Genomic DNA, 14,262 nt, shown 5'->3' with positions numbered 1-14,262 from the left:
GCGGGGAGTCACATGGGGTGGCCTGAGGGACGATGGCCAGGACATCAAGGCCTATCACTGCCTGGGCTCCTGGCCTCATGGATGGTGGTCCCCCAGGCCAAGGCTCAGACCCTGCCCTGGCTGCAATGGAGAGCTAGTGCTGGGGATGCACCCCAGGTGGCCTGTGGGTTGTCCCCGCTGCCACCCCAGGCCAGGGTCCTCTGTGAGGCGCAGGGGAGCCTGTGTGGCAGGTGGGGGTGGCTTTCCCTACCGCCGCCCTCAGCCCTGGCGCCCACTTCCCCACCTGAGCAGGTACATCCTCTGGACCCTGCAGGGCAGAGCACACGTCCCTGTGGTGGTCCAGGCAGTGGCTGGGCTGAGGGCCTGTCAGCTGGGGGCCCGGGGCGTGTGGCTCCTTTCAGGAGGACCAGAGGCCCCAGAACATCCGGGAGTGGTGCCCAAGACGTCCCGGCCCACCCCGCGGGTCCCGGGATGTTCTGACTGAGCCTAGCTCCCACGGGAGGCCTGTCTTGCTGCTCTCACTGCTGTGTACCCTGGCCCTGGGCCCTTCCCTGAAAAGGGGCGTCCCCAACCAGGGCAACCTGGAGCCGGAGACAGTGAAAGCCAAAGCCCATGGTGTGGACAGTAAGTGGTTTATTACTGTGTGGACATAACACACGGTGCGTGGACAGACAACACCGAGGTGCTGGGGCGGAGCTTGGCCGGGCGGCCGTGCTGTGCGGGATGCTGAGCCCAGCCGGCCCCTCACTGTCAGCTCAGGGGCTCACAGCGTCACCTGGAGGAAACCTGGAAACCATCTAATGAAGCAGTTGATTTGGGGGTGTCCTCTATAAACCAAAGAAATGTACACTTAAATAAGCAAATATAAAATACAAAAAAAGAGAATAGACCTGGTATTCTGTGTCAGATAGAATCTAAAAAAATCCAGGAGTTGAACTTTGTTTCCTCGTTTTGAATTTGATCACAGGCTGAGATTTAGGTGGAGCGCATCCTGGCCCCCACGCTCCATGTGCGCTGGAGGCAGGCGGGGGCTCCTTGCTGTCCTCCGGGTGGTGGTCGCCTTACGTGGTGCTGATCCCACTCAGCTCCTGCCTGATGGCTGAGGGACAGGACAGAGAGGGAGGCTCAGGAGCAGCCGTGGGGAGCCTGCCACACCCCGTGGACCTGCCCGGGCTGCTGGAAGCCCCCATGGGTTGCCAGAGGCCACACAGGGCGCGGCCTACTGGCAGCTTTGGTACAGGTCTCTGGTCTCACAGGCCACTCCTGCCACAGTCCCTGCTGCCACCACCTGCTCTGGCACAGAAGTTGCTGGCTGGGGTCTGGAATGGCCAGGCCTCTCTGATGCCTCAGCTCCAGAGTGGGGCAGGGCTCTCCGGGGCGGGATGGGGGGACTGCCCTGTGTGCTGAGGTTCAGGCGTCTTCATAGGGTCTGGATGGGTGGCATCTGGGTCTGCTCAGAGGACCTGGGACCCTCCCTGACAAAGTGGACGCCATGTGCTGGGCTCCCCAGTGGCAGCAGGAGACCTTGCTGACTGCCGGGTCCTGACTCTGTGCATGCCTCCTCCAGCTGCCCCCAGCTTGTCTTTCCTCTCCTGCGCCCCCACAAGCCCTCCCCACATCCTCCCAGGGCCTCTGGTGTCCTCCGTGTCAACTCTGGCCTCTCCCCGGACAGATCTCCTGGGCCCAGGAGCCAACATCCAGGACCAGGCAGCGGGAGGGGCCTGGGTCTGCGGCCCCCCACGGACCCTCTGCCCTCTGGAGTCTGCCATCAGCCTTTGCCACTTTTGAGTTCACAGGACTCTCTCGTCCAGGTCACTGCTGATGCCTTGGGGCCCACAGCCAGCCACCCAGCCTGAGACTTCACCTTCCTGGAGGGGACAGCAGGTGGGGGTGGCGCAGGCTGCACTTTGCCGCTCTGTCCTGGGCCAGCCAGCCCTGCCCAAGCTTCCCCTTTCCTCTGGCTGCAGATCTGAGACAGCTCCTCAAAGGCCCGGGCGGATGTCACGGGACCCGCCCTGCTCTGGGGCTAGAGGCTGCTGGGGCCAGGCAGGCTATGGTGGAGCTCAGCTCCTGGCTCCCAGCTCCCCCTCCCAGGAAGGCAGCAGCCCTCAGAACTCCAAAACCAGTGACTGGAGGTGGCAGGCCAGAGAGCAATGTCAATGACAGATAATGAAATAAAGAACGAGAAGTCTGGAATATCCGCTGGGCTTCCCCCACGGACCAGGGCCCATCTTCCAGCAGCCCGGGGAGGTGGTGGCCTCAGCAGGGGCACACCACCAGGGAGGTGGGGTTCTTAGGCAAACCACTCAATTCTCCTGAGGCTGGGTCCCCACAACCAGAGCCTGGGGGGACAAGGGGTCCTGGCCCCACCTCCGCTGGCAGGAGCACTGCCTCCCCTGCTCCTCGCACAACCCTGCCCGTTCTCAGGACACTCCACCATGGGGCCCCAGTGACAGTGCTGCCCGCGCAGCCCACTCACCGTCGATGATCTCCTCCTTCACCTTGTGGAGCTCTCGGACCACCTCCTCCAGGATCTCCTGTGGGCAGAGCCTCCAGGTGAAGGGCTGGGGGTCTCGCCCTCACCCTGCCCCTCGCAGCCCTTGGTGCGTCCCCAGCTGGGGAAGGACAGTATGGGGTGTGGGGGCAGATGCTCCACCACTCTTCAGGTGCACACTGGTGAAACCCAGGACTGCCCCACGGGAGAGGTCCCCTGAGATAGGCTGGGGGGACCAGAAGGTGGAGGATCACTTTGTTCTGGTGACAGCAGGGGCTGGGGACAAACTATGAACATGGGCACCCCCTTTCCTCCTGTGGCTGCTCCCTGCCTGCCTTTGTGGCCCCCTTGGGCGTGCCTGATGGCTGCCCCAGCCCTGAGGAAAGGAGACACTCACCTGTTTCATCCGGTCCAGATCTAAGGCATCCAGGGCCACGTCGTTAGCGCTCCCAGCAGGCTTCACCCTGGGAGAGGAACGGCAGGTGCAGACCAGTGGGCGGCAGAGCCTGCAGGCGCCCCGCACTGGGGAAGTCTGGGGTGCCAGAGGTCCCCTGCAAGGGTCAGGCTATTCCCTTGGTAGTCCTGGTGCTTTTCACCCATGTCACTGTTAGGCTGCTCAAAAAAGTCAGTAATGCCCAGTGTCCACCGCCGAGGGGGCCTGTGGGCGCCTGTGCGCGCCATGACCACATTCCTCCTCCAAGAAGGTCTGATGGAAGTTGTCTTCCACCCACCCACTGCCCCCTGTGGAAGAAGCACCAATGTCCTGCTCCTCAGCGTGGGGACCGTGTTCCTGGCTAAGCCGAGGCTTGGGGAAACCCAGCAGTGTGGCATTGAGTTCAACGTGAAGTCCCAGGTAGCCATGCCCTGAGGACACTGCCTCCCACCCACACCAGCACCTGGTGTTGGTAACTGGTGCTGCCTCTCTCCTTCAAGCGACCTCGTGGACGTGGCGTTGCTGCTTTGGCTTCCATGGTCTGTACTTATTTGAAGAGGTTTGGACTAAGGGTAACTGATCTGAATTTGAATGCCTCTCCCTGGGCATCCCCCCATCTCCTCGCACAGCACCAATCTAACTACAGGGTCTTTTGGAAAGGAATCTTGGTGCTGCAGGGCAGACATGTGGTCTGGACCAATTTTCCTCCCCCTGTGAACAGAATGGCGGTTGGAGCCTGTTCCAAGGAAATGAATGTGGCCCGAGTCAGGTAGAGGCTCGTGGGCGTGACAGCTGACATGCACACATCCTTCAAGCTCGGCTGCTGAGGGTCAGCCTCAGACTTCAACGGGCTGGTGAACCCAGGACCATGTGCTCTGTGGGGAAGGAGGATGCGGGAGGAGAGGGAGGTGCCCTGTGCCCTCCTCGATGGACTTAGAAAGGCCCAGTGTGGTCCCAGCAGGCAAGTGCACCCGGCCAGAGGGCCCTGGCACGTCAGCCCCGTTCTGTGGGTTGCAGGTCCCACTGCAGCAGGAGGTGCTGGGACCTGGGACAGCTGCTTCATCTCTCCAGGCCTCAGCTCTCCCACCTCAGCCTGACAGCCCCTCTGGGAGAAGCAAGTGTACCCACAGCAAGCCCGAGCCTGGGGAGGGGTAAGCCTGCCCTTTTTGGAGCCATCTATGAAAATCGAGGACAGGTTTGTCTCCAAGCTGGAAAGAGACCCCACTCCACGTTCCTGCCCAGTGAGGGACAACTGCCCGCAGAACATGGCTGCCGACCCAAGTCCACCAGAGGCAAGGCCAGCTGTGCTGGGGGGCTGCAAGCTCCAGCCTCCCCTGTTCTGGTCACCTTCCTCACAGCCAGAGTGACCTCCCAGGCACTAGTTCCAGCCAGCCTCTCAGCTGCCTTCCTCCAGCCCTCCCGTCCTCCTCTGCTCTCCAGCCACGGGGTCCTGTGTTAGGGTCTTTGAATTTACGGGGGCGGTTGCAGCTGTCCCCACGATGTCTTATCCAGAGGCCTGCCCAGCCTGCTCCCGACAGCCTGTCCCTGGCCACGACACAGCCTGTGCCTTGGAGGACCCACGGCTGTCCTGTTTGTACGGAGCTCCTCTGGGCAGACAGAGGCTGTTCCCGGCACACAGCCTGGCTGGCTGTGGGTCCCCTCTCTGTCCCTCTGCTTTGCTGATGGCCAGGACTGCCGGGCTAGGCCAGGGCCCTGCTCCTTACCTTGCTCATTCTCAAGACCGATCTCCACTGCTACCTGCCCTGTGACAGGAGGCTCTTCCTTCAGTGAGCAGTGGACAGTGGAGATGTTTCTTGGGGCGGGCTCTAGAGGCCTTCAAATGCAGGCACACTGGGGCTGTCTGTCTCTGACCTTTGGGGCAAGCTCAGTTCCCAATGTTCTGTCCTGCGGTCACACTAGGTTGGGTTTGGCAAGTGTAGTTAGCAGCGAGAGGCTGGCTCCGTGTGCTACAGGCGGGGAAGGGTGCCACACTGCAGGGGCGGCTGTGGGGCGGCCCTGGACTATTGAGCCCAGGGCCCAGCTTCAGCAGGCGAGCTGCTCTGTCTGGCTCTGTCCACACGGCTGCCCCCCTTCACGCTTAGCTCACTTCCTGCCTCTTGGCAGCCTCTCTCCTCCAGGCCTGGCCTCACCTTAGGCAGGAGAGGAAGGGGCTGGCCTGTGTGACCCTGAAGTCCCTCCAGCTCCACCTTTCCCCAGGTCTGAGGGGACACACCACCCTTTCCAGAGCAAGCTGTTAAGTGCCACCACGCGAGACAGGGCTGGGGGTGTTAGTTGTGGAAAAGGGGACAGAGGAAGCCCCAGAGCCTGGGACGCAGGAGGGTTGTTCGGTACCTAGAGTGAGGCTGTGACTGAAGGGGGCTCTTGGCTTCAGGGCTCTTAGCCACAGACGGGGTTCTACGGCAATGGAATGAGACAGGCACGTGAATCGGCGCCAGCACCCGCCTCTGCCCACCAGGTCGCGGCTCAGGCCTTCCCAGGGCAGCTCACCTGGACAGTAATGAAGACACAGGCTTCTCCACCGAGTTGCTCCGCTCCCAGGGCTTCCGGCCAGCCTCTGTCAATGCATTTCATAGATGAAGAGCCACGCATCTGAGAGGACCCGGGCCACCCCGACCTACACACTCTAGCAGGGCCCCCTGCAGGAAGGGTGCAGAGCCCTTGGCAGGAAGATCTGCTTCAAGTGGAGCTGTACCTGGTGCCCAGGTCACCCCCTGTCACCCCATCTCCCCCGCTTCAGAACTCAGGCTCCTGTTCTTTGATGTGTGACCTGGTTTCACCTCCGCTCACCACGGCCCCATCTCTAAGGAGCAGGGACTCCCAGACAGGGTGAGTAAGCAGGACTGCCCCACTGGCCGTGGGGTGGCCGGGTGCCTGGAATCCCATTTACTCCTGCTGCAGCCTCCCCTGCGTCCCACCAGCGCTCTCCTGCCTGGTCGGAGGCTGTTTTGTCTTTTAAGTAAGAACTACAGGCTGAGTGTCCCTGATCCAAATGATCAGGACCAGAAGGGCTTCAGATTCTGGAATATTTGCATACTTTATCAGAAAATTTTGGATTTCACAGCACTTGAATTTTGGATTCGGGATACTCAACCTGGACGAGTTTATAATTCATTGTACTAAAGACATGTGTTGGCCTAGAGGGAATTCAGTGGCTTTAAAGGATGCGCAGGGCCAGAAGGCAAAATCCCAGGGGTAGTGAGGAGGCTGCTCTGCTTGAGCTCAGACCTGCAGACCAACCTCGGGTCTTGGCCAGGTCTCCTCAAAGCCACCTCTCAGGCTTGCAGGCACAAGAGCTGAGATCATAAGGGCTATGGCCTTAAGCAAAACACATAGCCATAAGCGGCCTCAACTCCTAGCTGGGGAAACCACTTAACGGCTCAACAGCTTATGTACCAGCAGAGACTCTGTGGCTCTTGGTGAGTCAACATAGGGAGAGCCAGAGGGAGGACTGGCGATCCCACCATAGCCAGCTACCTGTGCTAAGGTGTGGGGGGCACCACAACCCTGTGAGACGCACCAAGAGCCGGCAAGAGCTGCATCGGCCTGGGCTGGGGCAGCCTGACCCGCGGGGTCCCCGCATGCTGGCGTGGAGCAGGTGCAGAGCAAGGTCTGCCGAATGTCTGAGCAGCCGCCCCTGCATCTTCTTCCCACTGACCCATCCGGCTGTCCTAATTACGTCCCCTCTGCCACAGCTGCCTGGAGGAAGCTGACAGGGTGGGGCTGCACTTCTGGGGGAGTGAGATGGCTGGGCGGTGTCTGCAGATCGAGTTGGCATTACCAGGAGACCCAGACTCTAATGTTTAAACTTCCTCCTGGACTGGCTGTGTGGCTCAGTGGTGCAGCGTGTGTCTAGCACGGGGGGCCCTGGTAGCATCCCCAGAACCACAAAAACAAAACCCAAAACTATAATGACAAAAAAAAATACTCATACGAGTGCTGGCCCCAGAGTGTGCCCCAAGCTCTAGGCGCTGTCTCCATCCTGGGGTGGGCGCTGCTGGCAAGTGCCTTCCCTTGAGTGGGACACAGGGTCCTCTCGGGGGCCTGCTCTAGTGCCCCTTGTGCTTCTGCTCAGCCTCCCGGGGAAACGTGGGAGCTCACGAGCTGGGCTTCCACAGGCCTGGGCTCTGCTCCCGAGAGTCCCTCCCTCCTGCTCGAAGACTGGAGGCTCCTAGGTCAGGTGGAACCCTCTTACCTGAGGAGTTAGGGGGCTGGCTGGCGGCTCGGGTCCCTGGGGAGGGGGAGGTGCTGGGATCTTCCTAAAAACGGGAGAGAAAGTTGCTCCCGTCAGTCTCCTCAGGGAGGCCGCCTGGGCTAGGGCAGGACGCCTTTGTCCAGGGTCACCGATAGAGCCTGTTTCCAAATGTCTCGGTGAAAGCGTGACCATTGTATGACCAGCAGAAGAAGACACAGCACTGAAGAAGGAGAACCCAGATGCCAGCAGGGTCCTGACAGTCGGGAAAGAAGAGCTGCAGAGGTCAGGCTCTGCTTCCTTCTGGTCCCCAAACCCTGCCCAGCCCTGACCTCAGGGCTCTTACATTCTCCTCGCCAGTGCCCTGTGGAGGGGCTCACAGGCTTCTGCCCACCACCCACTTCAACCACTTCCCCCTCCTGAGGAACCTGTGGCCAGCAGAACCAGCTCAGGGTCCCAGCCCTTCCTTGTAGGCCAGGCCCTTCCTCTGTTGAGCTCATCACCCTCCTAACTACGCCCTCTCTGCTACGGCCAGTGAAGGAGCTGGCAGGGCCGGGGCTGCATTTCTGGAAGAGTGAGATGGTTTGGGGGTCTCTGTAACGCCAGTCAAGTTGGCACTACATGGCCCCTGTGTGGACGAGGTGTCCTACCAAGGGCCACGCGGGTGCACTGGCTGCGGGGGTGACACAGACCTGCTGCAGCCACACTCCCGCCTGTGGACCACCCCAGGAGCACCTGTTTCCCTTTCACTGAGTCAGCACAATGTGCAAGAATTTGCGCGGAGCTTTCTGCCCTCCCCCAGCAGCCTGCAGTTCATCCCCATTGCTGCCGGGCTGAGCTGAACTGAGGTCTGACCTCCTGGCTCTGCAGGAGGCTTGCTGGGTCAGGCCCAGGCCTGGTGCCTGCCTGGTGTCCGTGTGGCCTTTGCCAGCCCTCCCCATGCCACCTGTAGCCCCAGGCTTCATTCCCTGTGTTCCTTGCAGATGCACTGTATTCTAGCCCCACCCAGCCTTCTCCAGCTCATCCCCCAACAGCCCGCACAAACCCGGCTTCTAACGGGGCTCTGGGCCACCTCTGGGCTCCTCTAGTGCTTATCTCTGCCCCTCCCAGGAGGCTGCAAGTGAGTTCTATAGGAGCAGAGTGTCTCTTGGTCCCTCCCTTGCAACACAGAGCTCACGGCAGGTCTACCAAGTGGGCAAGTGTGTGTCGGCCACGTCTGTGCCAGGAATCTGCAGAGATGCTCAACAGATGTGAGCAATTTGGCAGTCATGAAGCTAACATGATGGGGGCACGTGTTTTGGAAAGATTTTTCACTATCAAGAAAATGACATTTATTAAGTAAACATGACTTCTGCTTTTATTAAACCACACACATGCAGTTGCTATGCAGGACGTTGACCAGGAATGCCTGCCACCCTAGACTGCATTAGTGTCCTCCTGATCCAGAGCCCATGTCTGCATCTGTCACTGCCCTTGTCATGCTTGGTCTGCACTCTGCTTCTTCTTATCTGGTCTATGTGAGGCTGGGGAGGGGACTCCAGGTGCAAAGCCAAATACCCCACCCCCTGTCCAAACAGGGACCCGTGAGGGGCCAGCCTGTGTTCACACACCACTTGTCCCCACACCAGGAACAGACTGGCATCTGCAGGAACCCCCAAATACCTGTGGGGTGAGCAAATGAATTCTGGGAGTCTCTGGTCCTGAGGAAGAGAACTACCACCAGAGCTGAGTGGGGCTGGGCTGGGCTCAGGGTCGAGCGCTTGCTTAGCACGAGCGAGGCACTGGGTTCAACCCCAGGACCACATAAAAATAAATAAAATAAAGCTATGCATTAAAAAAAGAGCTGAGTAATGGATTATGTCAATCAACACGTGTGTCTGGAACCCAGGGCCCAAAGAAGCCAACAAGAATAAATGTAATATGGGTACAATAAGAGTCATTAAGAAATTAGAATGTTTTTCCTTCAGTGTCTTTATATTATAATTTTAAAAAGTCTTCCCTGCATAAAAGGGACCTGGTGCCTCGATTGGGCTGGGTAAGAGGCTGCCCACACCCTCCTGTCAGCGATGCAGCCTAGAGCAAGCCGAGGGGCAGCTTTGCTCAGGGTGGAACTGGTGCACAGAGCAGTAACATAATCACAAGGATTTCAAGTGGCAGAGTGTCAGCCTATGTCACTTGACTCTGATTTGGGAGCTATTTTCTTCTTTTAAATAATAATCATTTGTTCTCTATTAACTATAAAACTAGTACATGTTCACTGAAGAGAATTTGGAAAATATTGAAAGGCACGAAAAAGAACATACCAGCTGCTGTAAGAGTCAGTGTGTGCGTGCCTGTGTGCGGGACTTTTGCAACCCTGCACCCTGGAGGCTAGTTCTGGTATGAGAAGGGCCCAGGGGAGCAAGAAATAGCAGTGGCCAGGCCTATTATAAAAGAGGAGGAAACCTGTGAAGTGGCATTCGCCTGTCACTCCAGGGACTCAGGAGCCTGAGGCAGGAGGATCTCGAATCTTAGGCCACCTGGGCAACTCAGTGAGACTCTGTCTCAAAATGACAATAAAAGGACCAGGAGATGGGGTGACCCAGTGGTAGGGCAGCCCTAGTCCAATCCCCAGTAGGGGTGGGGTAGGGGAAGATGGGGCTGAAGATTTCAAGACTGGGGTTCTCTTCTGGATCCTGGGTGTGAGAGCCACTCCTCTTTTTTGTGAAGCGTCGCGGTAAGAAGAGCCTGTGCAGACCTAAGGCCCTCTGCTGTGGCCAGAATGAGACACTTGGTAGTGACCCTGAACCCACCTGTGGCTCCTGGCCACGCAGGCCTCTGCACTTGTAGAAACTTGTGGCGGGGAGGTTGGCTGACCCCACCGTGTGTGCAGCAGGGGACAGCGGGTGAGCGAGGAGCCTGCCTGGTCCCCGGCCTGTGACCTGGCTGGAGCAAGTGCGTCAGCATAGCCATCGGAACAGCACAGGGCTGGGGAGAAGTAGGGGCAGGGGGACCAGACGGAGCCTCCCAGCCTGGGGTCCAGGAGGTCACATTCTAGAGAGGAAGGATTATGTAGACAAGGGCAGGCGAGAGGGGCAGGCTGGTGGGCAGAGGGAACTGCATGTGCCCAGGCCCGAGCAAGGCACCCTCTGCAGCTTGAGGAGCAGGTGGCAGGAGGCTGGAGCCCACCAGACACAAGCTGTTTGTTTGGTGACTGGGAGGGGAAGGTGAGGGTCATGTGCCCTGGTCCCCACCGTGGCACCTCTAATCCCTCTTCATCCTGCCCCTTGTACTTCACCCCTAAGCTCCGGGGTATCAGCAGGAGTCTGTCTTAACCTAGGGAGGGAACTGGCCGTACAAGGGCAAGAGGGGGCTCTGGGCTCTGAGGGGCCAGACCATGCCCAGGATGTGGCCAAGAACGGGTGCCCGGGCTTCTAGGTCCCTCTGCCATGGCTCCCCGGCCACTCCTGTTGGACTTGTATGGGATCAGGAATAATTTGAAAATAGAAACCACCCTGGACTTCACCAGGCCCTCCCCATACAGGCGCAGTCTGGTCCCACCTCCGGAGGGCTACTGTGCCTGAGCTCCCTGGGCCAGGGAAGGGCGAGGGGCTGCGGGGCCCTCCAGGGCTCTGGGATCCTTGCACTCCCAGGCAGCCTGGCTTTTCTGCCAGCCTCTGTCCACTGCTGGGTGGCAGCTCCAGGGAGCGTTGCCTGGCTGGGAGTGCCTGGGGTGCAGACCTGCCTGGACCTGCACCAGGGAGGCCCTCCTGCCACTCCCACGAGTCACCCAGTGAGGCATCCATCATGTGGATGTCCCAGCCGGGACACCCCCGAGCCCAAGGCCTGCCGGGTAGTTGCGCGGAGCAGGCCAAGCGAGCGGGCGGGCCTACCGTCTGGCTTTCGTCTTCCTTTCTGTCTGTGGGCTTGTCTGTCTGGGAGGCTGCTTTTCTCCTAGACACAGGGGAGGAAAAGATGCCTGAGGTTTTCACGTTGACCCAGAACCTAGGAGCTGCCTCCCTGCTGGACCCGTCTGGCCCCCAGGCAGACTGTGTGGGGATCAGGGTGTGCAGGAGGCGACTTGTCCAGGCGCCTGTCTGGTCAGGAGCCAGCCGGGGTGTGTTTGGGCCTTGAGTCCCAGAGGAAGGGGCACTTCCCCTCCACAGCCACCAGAGCACTCGTAGCCTGGGATTGCATGTTTCCCCATTGACGTCCCAAGTGCAGGGACTGTCCTCTTTTCCCTCTGGGACATCTCTGAAACTCCCCCAAAGGCCCTCCTGCTCAGGACACGGCTGGACGCAGCAGATGCTTCAACACTTTGTCGCACTGATGAGAGGGAGTTAGAGTTCAGAGGACTCCTGGCTCACACCTCGGATGGGCGGATATGTGAGCCATAGTTGTGTCTGCTTGGCCAGCCCTGGGTGATAAAGGACGTGGGGCCCAGCCAGGACAGCAGCTTCCCGCAGCCCTGGGTCGGGAGGCAGAAGACCCACCTCTTGGCCAGCAGTTTGTTCATCTCCTCCATGAGGCCTCCTCCACCACCCCCGCTGCTCGCCCGGTTGGCATCGGACTTTGCCGACCCGCTGGGACTGGAGCCTCCAGACGCATCTTCTGGCTGAGGGCACAGGAGGGCACTGTTTCAGACTCCATAGGGGAGGCGACAGTGGGTGGGAGATGTGCCACCCCGACCTGCTCCCCAGGCCAGATCTTACCCGCTGCACTCTTCTCAGCTTGGCCCCAGCCAGGGCGGCGGCCAGTCCTGACACGGAGCTGTCGTCATGGCTGGCCCCCTGGGCGCCTCCAGCCGGCAGGGGTGGTGGCGGCGGGGGGGCGGCCCCCGTGGGTGGGGGTGGGACGGGGGGTGGGGGTGGGGGCGGAGGTCCACTACATGAGAGGGGACCGCTGGCTGCAGATGAGGGATGCCCCGGTGGGAGGACCGGCCCTGGAATGGAACAGGGGCTCAGTTGGTCCCTGGGCCCCAGCTCAGGTCCCTGGGAGGAAGGACAGAGGGCAGCCTGCTCCTGAGAGGCATAGGAACAGATCAAGGGGATGCACTGGGGCCTGTTACAATGACGCCTGTTCCGGGCTCCTTGGATGGGGAGCCTGGTGGGACCCACAGGGTCACACTGTGCGGAGCGCCCCTGGGCCTCCTCTTGTCTGCTTTGCCCGTGGGAGAGGAGGCTCTGGCAGCACAAGCTGGGGCTTTGCCTCTGTCCCTTCTCCTCACTTAGCACCTTCCCAGGTGCTTCCCAGGTGCCGTCGGTCTCCCAGATGTAACTGGGACCAACCCTTGGCCTTGGGGACTGTGGCAGGTAGCGGGGTTCCACGGCTGACTGGGGACATGGTGAGGGAGCAGTGCCGAGTGCCCAGGCTCCACTGGGCATCCGGCCAGCCCCCGCCCCCCGAGGCTGCCTGAGCCGCACCGTGCACCAGGCACTGTGATGGGTGCTGCTGAAGAGCCACAGGCTCCTTGCCCAGTGACCAGCCTCGTGGGAAGCAGTCTTGAAGCAGACAGACCTCCCCAGCTCAGAGCAGGCACCCAGAGCCCAGGAGCCCGTGCAGCGGGAGTTCTCGGAGGACTGTGGGATGGAGCCAGATGGGGCAGGAGAGCAGAGTTAGGTGAGGGGGCCTGAGGGAGAGGAGGGAAGAGGCTGTGGGGAGGAGCAGAAAGAGCATCCAGGTGCTGGAGGGGCGAGCGCTGGGCTGGCAAGGCCGGAGCCATGGGAGGCCCTCGATGACGGGCCTGGCCCACACTAGGAACACAGCAGGGCAGTGGGGGAGGCACAGCTGGCCTCCAAGAACAGGGTGCCCAGGGGCTTGGCTTCCTTCCCAGGAAATCAGGACAGTGTCCACCTGCTCACTTCAGAGGACACTCGAGCAAATGAAATAAGGCAAAGGACACACGTCCTGTGCCTGTAGCCAATACGACAGCCTCCTCTTTTGATGTGCCAAGCTGCAGTCAGGGCTGAGGACAGCCTGGTGGCCTCTCCTCAGGATAGTCCCCTTGGACCCAGCCGCCTCTGGGCCTCCTCCCCCAGCCCTGTACTTCCCTGAGCGTTTGCTGGATAGGGGCTCTCTGCCCTGTCACTGGTGTCCCCGGCCCTGGCCCAGCACCTGACACACATCAGGGTCTTCCTGAATGTCCACTGAGGAACGAGTGTCAGGAGGGCCAGAAAGCCAGTGGACAGGCTGGACCAAGCTCAGTGGCCCCTAATTCTGCTCTGGTCTCTTGTTCCCCACCCATCTGAAACGACCGCTGTGCTCTAAGGTGGTGTTAGCAGCAGCTCCTTGGAGGCCTGCTGTGCCCAGCCCTGTCTGGGCGGAGGGGCTACCACCAGCTCTGTGTGGGCGCTAGAGGGTGGCTCTCACCTGTGGATGAGGCTCTTCTCTCCAGAGACTCCTGACGGTGCTGCTGCGGCTCCATCACTTGTCTGCAAGGCAACCAGGCAGGTGCTGAGCCAGATGCCACAACGGGCTCGGGCTCCGAGAGCCTTGAGCTGGCCCCCAGCACTCGAGAACCACTGCACCAGCTGCCTCCACTGAACAGGGGCACGGTCAGCGGGTGGGTGGTGGCCACAGATGGGGTGGGTGGTGGCCTCCTAAGCCCAGGTGAACCTCCGGCTGGTGTGGGTTGACCCACTGGCCTGATCAAGCTTTTCCCCTGGGGCTGACAGGCGCCCATGGCTTTGGGGGTCCGTGGCCTTGACTGGTCTGCCACAGGAACACCTGTTCCTAGCGCACTTGGCTGAGCTCCCTGAGGCAATTCCCAGGCACTGTTGGTTGTCGGAGAAACAGACACAAAGGCTGCAGGCCCCGTCCTACCCAGGGCCAGCTGCAGACCACGCTACATGGACCTCCGTGGGAACTGACATCTCGTGGCAGAGTGGCCTCAGGGTGCTCTCAAAGGCTGGCTGAGTGAGGACAGTGACCCACAAATACATGCACAGAATCCAGGGACTGAGATGGTGGTACAGGAAGGGCCTTCTGGAATCATTTAGGGACAGCAGCAATGCTGCACCTGCATGGAGAGAACTCCAAACACAGGCACAAGGTCGGGTGCTCTGGGGCCAGCTCCAGACTGGTCTCTGTCACATGAGGAAGGAGGGCAGTGTGGGTCTGGGGACCATGGCCAGTATTCTTGGTGTG

At 60.3% G+C, this 14,262-nt stretch overlaps 1 protein-coding gene across 7 annotated transcripts in view; it reads right to left on the bottom strand.

Annotated features, from left to right (window-relative positions):
* Positions 1–618: 618 nt before the first annotated feature.
* Positions 619–14,262, bottom strand: part of EVL (Enah/Vasp-like) — a 166,474-nt gene continuing 152,830 nt past the window's right edge. For 2 of the 7 annotated variants that reach the window (XM_081292020.1, XM_081292014.1), the window contains exons 5-14: positions 13,486–13,547; positions 11,829–12,058; positions 11,610–11,731; positions 11,010–11,070; positions 7,141–7,204; positions 5,436–5,502; positions 5,280–5,342; positions 2,892–2,958; positions 2,480–2,537; positions 619–827 (exon numbers count right to left, since the gene is read on the bottom strand). In XM_081292020.1, coding sequence (XP_081148146.1) covers positions 772–827; positions 2,480–2,537; positions 2,892–2,958; positions 5,280–5,342; positions 5,436–5,502; positions 7,141–7,204; positions 11,010–11,070; positions 11,610–11,731; positions 11,829–12,058; positions 13,486–13,547 — 850 coding nt within the window. In that variant the 3' untranslated portion in view covers positions 619–771. Of the gene's footprint in view, positions 1,100–2,479; positions 2,538–2,564; positions 2,616–2,891; positions 2,959–5,279; positions 5,343–5,435; positions 5,503–7,140; positions 7,205–11,009; positions 11,071–11,609; positions 11,732–11,828; positions 12,059–13,485; positions 13,548–14,262 lie in introns of those variants that run through there. The other 5 variants (XM_081292015.1, XM_081292018.1, XM_081292016.1 and 2 more) reach the window with 5 other exon arrangements.

The sequence above is a fragment of the Spermophilus citellus genome, assembly GCF_964194105.1.
Source record: "Spermophilus citellus genome assembly, chromosome: 4".
Classification (NCBI taxonomy): domain Eukaryota; kingdom Metazoa; phylum Chordata; class Mammalia; order Rodentia; family Sciuridae; genus Spermophilus; species Spermophilus citellus.
The sequence above is the reverse complement of the archived record's forward strand: the minus strand, read 5'-3'. Positions and strand labels throughout refer to the sequence as shown.